Source organism: Medicago truncatula, chromosome 6 (genome assembly GCF_003473485.1).
Source record: "Medicago truncatula cultivar Jemalong A17 chromosome 6, MtrunA17r5.0-ANR, whole genome shotgun sequence".
Classification (NCBI taxonomy): Eukaryota; Viridiplantae; Streptophyta; class Magnoliopsida; order Fabales; family Fabaceae; genus Medicago; species Medicago truncatula.
The window spans coordinates 8,438,037-8,447,644 of NC_053047.1; the positions used below are offsets into that span (position 1 = coordinate 8,438,037).

At 32.6% G+C, this 9,608-nt stretch overlaps 2 protein-coding genes across 2 annotated transcripts; both read right to left on the minus strand.

Moving 5' to 3' along the window:
* Nucleotides 1-751: 751 nt before the first annotated feature.
* Nucleotides 752-3,767, minus strand: LOC112422493 (uncharacterized). Its single transcript, XM_024785444.2, has 7 exons — nucleotides 3,537-3,767; nucleotides 3,040-3,212; nucleotides 2,598-2,939; nucleotides 1,970-2,016; nucleotides 1,556-1,618; nucleotides 1,301-1,433; nucleotides 752-1,115 (listed from the first exon to the last, which is right to left on the minus strand). Exons 2-7 carry the CDS (start codon nucleotides 3,149-3,151, stop codon nucleotides 1,099-1,101), a joined length of 714 nt encoding a protein of 237 aa, XP_024641212.1. The 5' UTR covers nucleotides 3,152-3,212; nucleotides 3,537-3,767; the 3' UTR covers nucleotides 752-1,098.
* Nucleotides 3,768-8,567: 4,800 nt separating this feature from the next.
* Nucleotides 8,568-9,399, minus strand: LOC11422542 (putative calcium-binding protein CML23). The gene has a single exon (XM_003618775.4). The coding sequence runs from the start codon at nucleotides 9,245-9,247 to the stop codon at nucleotides 8,819-8,821; it is 429 nt and encodes a 142-aa protein (XP_003618823.1). The 5' UTR covers nucleotides 9,248-9,399; the 3' UTR covers nucleotides 8,568-8,818.
* Between the last annotated feature and the right edge of the window lie 209 nt (nucleotides 9,400-9,608).

Consider the following 9,608-nt stretch of genomic DNA (forward strand, 5'->3'; position numbering starts at 1 on the left):
CGACATAATGCCTACAAAAATATGCGATAAAATTAAAGTGACCGGAATATACATGGCCTCCGGATCTACAACGTTGACGCCCAAATCGTTGATTGAATAATCGATCTTTCTGTAAGAATCAAATGAACACCGCACAAAGACGGGAAATCAAACAACGCCGCACAAGACGACGAACAACAAACCACCACACTTATATGATGAAATCACAAAGAAAAAAACCTAGATCTATGTGAAAATCACTTATTTAGATTGAAATAGAGAGAAAAAGATGAATACGGGTGATTTTAGGTCAAGAACTGATCCAAAACCACCCTCAATGAAGAAACTGTACCAGAAAATCTAGAGAGAGAGAAACTAAGGCCGGCTTGTTGGAGAGAGGGAAAGATTGTTTTACACATACTACTACATTCTATGAGATAACAAATGTTTGTAATGATAAATAAGTCTTCCCAACTAGATCATTTGATGATTAACCTAATGCACTATATTTATTACTGGATCATGACTTGCTACATTTATTTATACTTGTGCATTAACAATTTCCAGAATATTCGTTTATAAATCAATTTCCAAAATATCTAAGAAGCTTAGAGTCTATTCTGCACTTTGATTAAGCAACCTCGATTGGTCAAATAAAAAGTGAAAATAGGATAAGTTAGACAAGGTACTTAAGTATGTGGAATTCTGCTTGAAATTAATCGGTAAATGCAATACTTAAAGTACCAAATTAAGGTACCAAATGAAAGCACACAAAAGCAATAATCTACCAAGTGAAATTATGAGCTAAACCTTGACACTTGGATTACAAAGAAAACTGCACAAGAAGAAAACACTCACAGTTTTGTAACACATTACACCTGGATCATGAAACCCTCAAGCTATGTCTAGCTATCTAATAAATTCTTGCAATTCAATTGTGACATCATATACTTAAAGGAACTAATCTTTCAACATTACTACTAATCACAAGTAGGACATTAAACCTTACTTTGATAATGACAACAAGTCAATAACATCTACTGTCTAGGACTACAAGTATGATCCCAAAAGTACAATGTCTAATAGTTTATACAATCCTTCAGGAGATTTCACCAGAATTCAACCCTCCTCTGATTCTGCATGTCAGAATAGAAACCATATTAGAACTAGATAATCTTGTAGTGTTTCAAGTAATGTGGAAGAACAGACAAGCATATCAAAAGCAAAGCATTACGGTAAACAAGAACTATTCCTTGTTCATTAACATGATAAAGAATGAAACAGTTTCAACTTTCATCCTAAGCATTTTTCTTAATCATACCATTTATGGCTTCCATGTTATTGTCCTTGTAAACACCTAGGGGTGATCCATGAACAGAGAGAAGCATCTCGCCAGGCTTGGGAACACGAAGTGTTTTGGGCGTCATCCCAACAGACAACCTCTGACTACTCACCTGTATAATGCATATATTTAGCTGTTAACTTTTCAGTTTAAGGCCATTTCGAACATCTTTCTACCAGCAACAACAAACACCAGAATCATTTAAATAAAAATGCACAAAGGCGAGATACTTACCCCGGGAGTCAGAAGACCTTCTTGCATCGCTAAAGTCTGAGTTTCAGAAGGCTCCTCCAAAGCCTATACAATAGACATTAAATCACTAAAAGAAGCAAAACATTTCCTTTTAAATTCATGCATAATCTAGATCATGTTACAGAAACGAACGGATGAGCAAGAGTAATGTCAGTAGTACCCTCATGTTTCACAACCTATTTTTGTCACAAAGTAACTAACTCTACAATTATCAATGCAAACTAATGAAAAATTGAGCTCTTTAAGTTAGAATTTTTATTTTACATTATAATCATACATATTAGTATTATATGTAATACTTCAGCCATGTGGTGCGTAAATATGCTTCTATCATATATTAACAAGTGATCCAAAGGTATGTGAGTGAAGCAGCAAAATGAAGAAAAAAGAACATACAAATTCCTTGAAACACAGATTATCAGCACCAATAAAGCTAGTTCTCCCTGTCAAGATGGAAAAACTGTAGTCAGATATAAAAAATATAACAATATAGAAACTTAAATACATTTTTACTTCTATTTTTTGAAATCAGTCCCCGAGCTTTTAGTACCTATCTATATTCAATAACACAGTTAGATACACATACTCATCAGAATTATATGCACATCTTTGTATGAACTAAAAACACATTTATAAGTAAAAACACTGTCCCAAGTTCTACAGAGTAAAAATTGCAACTGCAGTAAGTGAATGAGAGTTGTTGGACATATCAACTTGTTCACATTTACAGGCAAGTAAATCGAACTGAAAATGCAAACTCCTTGCTCGGTCAAAAAATAATGCGCATGCATGATAGAACAGTTCAGGTTAATTACATTTCGAGCTCAACAACCACAAAATCAAAATGTGACAGTCTATTTTTTTGTTTCGCTGCTCTTTTTGTTGCAAGAAACCCAAATTCATAATGAAAAATAAAACACATTAATTTTAAATGTTGAGACTAAATGAAAACAATTTTAATAGAGACTAATTTAAAATATTCTACATGAAAAAATATACTTAAGAGGAATTTTGAAGTGCTCACCTTCTGCATTGCAAGAATGTTCGAAGGTACCAGCAAAAGGAGGCATTGAAGAGGAGCAGTGAGGGTAAGCCATGGACAACTTTTGCAGCAATGAAGCATGTACATCACCATGGTTTATGTTCATATTCATAGGATCTTTATCTTTCAATATCACTTCAAAATTGTTACTCCCTTTATCATTCACAATGGACAAATTTGGAAGAGTTTCTTTAAAAATCTCTAACACGGGTTTCTGGAGCTGTTCCTCGCTGAAACACGAGCGAAGCAATCGCAAATCCGTCACCAAGTGATCGATTTTCACCTCCTGAACTGCCCTAATTGCACCGATTTGTCGCTCCAATGCTGCACAAATAGTTAAAATTCAGTTCACACTCTCGCACATTCTGTGATATATTGGACTTTGTGAAAAGGAATTCAATAAGAATCTGAAACGTTGTAATACCTTTGATTTCAAGGTCCATGAAGTTAGGTTCCTGCGTCTGAATTTGAGGCTCCTTGGGTTCAGGCACAGATTCGGCTGCTTTAACAGTTTTTTTGGGTCTACCCCTTGCCATTTTGGCTTGGAAAGAGCAAATTCAACAAATGAAGGTGGCAAACTAACCAACTACACAGTACCTATTTCAACAGAATCTACATCATTATTGACTCAACAACCCCTCAATACAGACCATTATTAAAAAGCTATGAAATTCTGACAAAGAGATAAACACTAACATTAAAAACTGTTGATTGAAAATCAAATTTTCCCCATACCCATTAAAAACTGTCACAACGAATTCGAAAATGAAGCATTACAGTAACTAATTATTGAGAAATTGAATAATCTAGGGTTTACAAAAATGAAAATGAGTAAATGTTTAACGCACATTAGCTTCTAATTGATGAACAGAATAAGAAATTAACAACGAGAAATGAAGAATCGAAAAAGAGAGAACTTACGAGAATCAATCGGAGATGAAGAATGAATGACCTATCCAGAATGTGGTTTCGACCTCTGATTCGGTCAATAGAAAGACCAGCACAACTGGAAAGAAGAGATCAGCGCTTTGGAGTGGGAGAATGTTGCAGCAAAGAAGTGAAGCTTTTGTTTTTCAAAAAATGGAGGAAGAAGAAGAGTGATCTCGCACGTGTAAAAGTGTAAGTGTAACTCAAGTGAAAATAGGATTATTAGGAGTTTTTCATTGATCTAATATTTTGATAGTCTATTTAATAACCGATCATATTACTTATTTATAAAATGTATGTTTATAAATAGGCTAACATAGGAGGTTTATGAAAGATCATATACAAGTCTAAAGTTCACGAACTGTTCGGTTCAGCTTCTTAGGTTCAGTTCGGTTGTTTAACTCGTCCAAAAAAAAATTATAAAAAAAAGTTAAATTATAGATCTTTGATAATATATATATTTTAAAATTAAATATTTGAATTAAAATAAAAGTTCTCACAAGCATGCATATAATAGACATAAATTATATAAAGTTAAAGGTTGCATAAACACGAAGAAAAATATCTGATACAAGTAACAGAGAGAAAAAAATCCAACAAAGTTCAATTAGCTGTGAACAAAATTCATAATATTCTTTTACTTTTAAACTCCAACTGCTCTTCCCTTCAAGACAAAATTGTATTCAACCACATTTGCCACATTTGAATTAATTTTTTTTATAAACTAACTCAAATTGATTTATATATATAATCGATAATCGAGCCATCTCATGAACCTAACGAGTCGAACTATATGTAGCTCAAGTTCAACTCATTTAATTAACGAACTTAATTTTCAGCTCGTTAGGTTCATGAATCAAGTTCAACGGATTAAATATCGAGTCGAATGTCGAACTATAATCGAGTTGGTTTGGTTCATTGTCAGCCCTAGATGAGATAAATGATAGATGTGGGCCTTAAATTTATTGAGAAGGGAGACTTGGATCTAACAAAGTCTAACTCGATCCAGCCTATTCTCATCTAATAAGCAATTAGTCTTAAATTTTAACTAAATACCTAATATGAGAATTATTTTTTTATTTTTTTTTTGACTCGACTTAATTTATGGAATAAAAAGAAAAATACTTCAATTTAACCTTGACATTTCCATACATTAACAAATTCATCTCCATTGTAATGAGTCAAAATTAAAACTAATTTATATTGATGAATAATTTAGTATATTTTTTTGTGAGAGACTTAGAGCATGTTTGAAAAAACGGTTAATTTACAGTTATGGCACAAACACTTATTATGATAAACACTTATTACAATAAGCAGTTATATATAAGCTTGCATATGTTATTTTTATTGTCAAAGATAAATTAACATTAAATTGTTTTTGTGTATCCTATAAGTTGTTTTTATAAGTTATGTTGGAGAACTTATGAAAATAAATTTAATAAAGATTTTGAAAATTGCCATATAGCTTCATAAAATTTATGATAGTAGATAAGTTTAAATAAGCGAATCCAAATTGACCCATAGTTAAAGCGTGAAAAAATTGTAAAAGATTTTATTCTAAATTTTTTATTGGCGAGTAATTTTACCATCCTAGATAAACTTAATGGCTAGCTAATACTCCCTCCGTCCCAAATTGTATGTCACTTTAGAAAAAATATTTGTCTCAAATTATATGTCGCTTTACAATACCAATGAAAAATTAATGTTACTTTTCTTATTATATCCTTAACAATTTATTACTTTCTCTTCTTTCAATTCCTTCATTTATCTTTCTCATATCATTTATTGAGGACAATTTTGTAAAACAACTCATAATATCTCTTTCCCACACAATATTAATTATATTTCTTAATATGTGTAAAATGTCCAAAACGTCATACAATTTGGGACGGGAGGAGTATGTAATAGTTGCAAAAACACTAAAATAAAGATGGAAACTCTAGCAATTAGTTTATTGCCGTTAAAAGCTAAATTTTGGTGTAGGGCTTATAGATTGATTCCGCAAGTAATGTCCAATCATAGGAGTAAGATTTATAGAGAGTGGATGAAGTGAGAGACAATCAACTTAAGACGGTCTTGTAATGATGAGGGCTGGTGGTTAGCGATTTGATACACAATAGGGAAGGAGAGGAAAGAAGAGAAAGGAGGAAGATGTTGTAACACATAAGTAGAAAACGGATGGAACATTCGAAAAAATGACAAGAAAACATGTGAAAACAAATATAAACCACAAAAGTACAGCGTGAAACCCTAGCACAACGCACCAGAAGAAAGCAGAGGGGAGGTGCGAGAAAATTTGTCTTGTTATTTACTTTTACATAATTATATTATTTATATTTTTTTAAATAAGGCCAAAATGAGATATATTAACAAAAACATGTTCTTTCTAGCACAAGACATACCAGAAAAGAACAACCAAGTTTGATTCGATTCAAATACAATGTTAAGAAGACACTTTTAACCACAAAACCTCAAGGAACTCATAACCAATTCCTAAACAAGAAAACAGACAAAAGCACCAAATACGGTAACCAAAAACAATATTGGGATATTTTGCTTTCAGCCACAAAAAAGATAACAACTTACCAAAGTCATTGAATACACACTTCTTGATTTCTGAAAATTATGTTGTTCATTTCCTTATAAATAATCCATGCACGAAAAACAAATAATCTGCATGATAGATCAACACAATCTGGATCTACCTGCTAAGTGACTAAATTAAACAAAATGATCCAACATACTAAATGACTCAACTGATGACAAGGCAGTCCAATTATGCACCAATTGCCAAACCTGATTAAACAAATTACATTTTGATAAAAGAAAAATGATTTGAGGATTCTATTTCACCGCATCCTCCTACACAATTTTGAGAATCTTAAGTAATAATGCCCCTTCTAAAAATATAATCATATGTAGGAAGCCTATTACGAAAAAGGCGTCAAGCTAACAAAGAAACCTTCACAGGGGCCTCATTTTCCGAAAGTAATTATGAAGCATAATTATTAGACTGTTGATATGACGAACACAAAAATTGATACGCACCACGAAAAGCATAACTTATAACTGGATATGAATGCCACAACCATTTGTCACCAACATTAACCGTTAAAGTAATATCATTAAGTAAACCGCTACACTATGCTAACAACTCCTCCTCCACATGCCCACAACCTTCTCCGCCACTTCCAAGCCTCACCTCCCTCCCTCCACCCAAAGAGAACGTACTAGCTACCGTCTCCCATTTATTCTATGATAATTCAAACAACCTCGGAACCTTACGCACAAAGGGGTCTCCCCCAACCATGGGCCCAACAAAAAAAAACGAATATGCCCCATCTCTAACCTTCTGCCGTAAATTATCATCAAACTTGCTCCCAACAGCTAAACTCACCCCATTACGTATCATAACCATCTCCCTCCACCAAGCTGACCCATAACTGCGACCCTCTTTCACACGACCGCCTTCCACACCATACCTTGCCTTCATCACCCTAAACCATAACCATCCATTATCAATTAGCATCCTCCAACACCATTTCCCCAACAGAGCAATATTAAATTCTTTTATTCTCCAACCCAAGAAATTTTTCTAAAATCCAAAAAAAAAAACATTCAAAATTGATTTAATAGAGGAAATGATATGTGAGGGAGCTTTCAAGAGTGAAAGAAAGTAGACCAGAAACGTGGAAATGACAGATTTCAAGAGGACTAACCGACCAATCAGAGATAAATATCTACTCTTCCAACCAAACAAACGAGCTTTAATACAACTAATCAACGGATCCTAAAAAATCAAACGTCGTGCATCAGCGTCAACGAAAAAACCCAAATATACAAACGGCACTTCTAGACTTACACAATTCAACACAAGAGAGGCCTCTGCTAACGACGACTCATTTACATTTACACCAACTAGAAGACTTTTATTATTTTATTTGTATACGATGTTAATTGTTTTGAACTAATTTATTTTGACACGATCCACTTTATCAAATCAAACATTGATCAATATAGAGTGTGTTTATTTCTATAATATTATCTCAATTCGTAAATGGCTGGCATTATTATAAAGATTATTTACAAGCAACCTTTTGTCAACGTACCCCAAGTCTTTTAAACATGGAAAATCATTAGACAAATATATCTTTTTGACAAGTTAACGTAACTATTAAAAGACCACAGTAGCAGTAACTCCTTTAAAAAAGAAATTAACGATAACACTATTTTATTTCGTTAATTAGATAGATAATGTTGATTGTTCCATTCCACGTGAAACAGAAAAACAACATTCCTTCCAAAAAAAAAAACATGTTTAAATTAATTTTGTAAAATAAAATTATTTAAATTAATCTGTAATAGATAGGAGAAATTAGTTCTATAGAACTTAGTTCAGTTGATAGGGACATTGCATCTTATATTTAGGAATTAGGATTCGAACCTCGAACACTCAATTTCTCCACGTGTGCGAACTCTATCCATAGATTACTTAAAAAAGATAGGAATAAGTAATGAAATTAGTGGATACACGTTGGTGGGAATACAAACATCTAATTACAAAATTTTGTCGTAATTAATTTCATTACATTTTTTAATTTTTTTTCTTTTTTGACAAAAATTGCGACAAAATTTTGTAGTTGAATGTTTGTATTCCCACTAACGTGTATCCACTAATGTTAGTTACACGTTCTAATTTTCTGTTATATATTGTCATTCGTTATGTACTTTTCACATTAACTTGCATGAACTAAAAATAACAAAAATCTATGACTCATTGTGTCACTATAAAAAAAAAATCATTCTGGCGTTACTTATTTCACGATAGATGGTTACTTAAATAAACACCTTAAAAAATTGTCTCTAAATATGACACATTTTTAAATTGTACTTTACCATAGGTCTTGCAAAATCAATATATGCATATAGATAAAATGTATTTCATCTAACTTATATCTACCACACATATTCATCATCCAATAAATGAAACAAAGATAATTATTATGTTTTTGCAAAATTGAATTCCTCAAAAGTCAAAATCAATTTATAAGCTAAAATTGGCTATGTTTAATGAGGTCAATCTCCTGCTCATGTGACTGGAGCTTTTCACATTACATGTTACACTTAACACATGGATAAACATAACCAACTAAAAAACCGTAAATCACTGACAAAATTTAGAGAGGAAAAACATGAAATCCTTCTCTGATCTCTAATTTTGTTTCTTCAAAACTATAGTAAAGGAAGGACTTGAAATTTGAAGTATTTCTATGTTAAAGCATCATTGTCCTAAATTCATCAAAACTAAGGACCCCATCTCCATCAATATCAAATTGAGAAATCATAGCTTGACATTCATCTACACTTCTACACTCACCCAATCTTCCAAGCATTCTCTTTAGACTCTTTGGTGTGATGCAACCACATCCTTCCATTTCATACATCTTAAAAGCCTCTCTTAGGTCATTTACTTTCTCTTCCTCTTTCCCTCCCTCTACAAACTTCACAAAATCATCCAACCCAATCAACCCATCCCCGTCCGAGTCGAGAAGCTCAACCGCCATTTCCGCCTCCTCGTTTGACATCTTTGCCCCGATTGCCTCAACACATTGCCGCAGCTCCGATGATGATATTTTTCCATCTCCATTTTCATCAAAGTGGTTGAACACACGTATGTATTGAGTCACCTTGTCCATGACCATATCTATATAATTTGTGTGTGTATCAATATAACTCTATATAGCTTCCAAATTAAATTGTACAAGAATATAGATGAAGAAGAAGTTGAAATATTAAAACTTTATAGCTTCCAAATTAAATTGTACAAGAATATAGATGAAGAAGAAGTTGAAATATGTAAGTATGAAGAGATGAATAGGTAAATATATAATGGTAGCATTTATATATGGTTTGTGGTGGGTTGACCCAATAATAACTTGCACGACCGGGTGTGAGAAACATGCAAATATACTAAAGACTTCTTCATTTAATTTGTATTTTTATATATATTTCGTCATGCATGAGCCATTTTTGAAACAGTCAAAGAATATTGTACCACACATA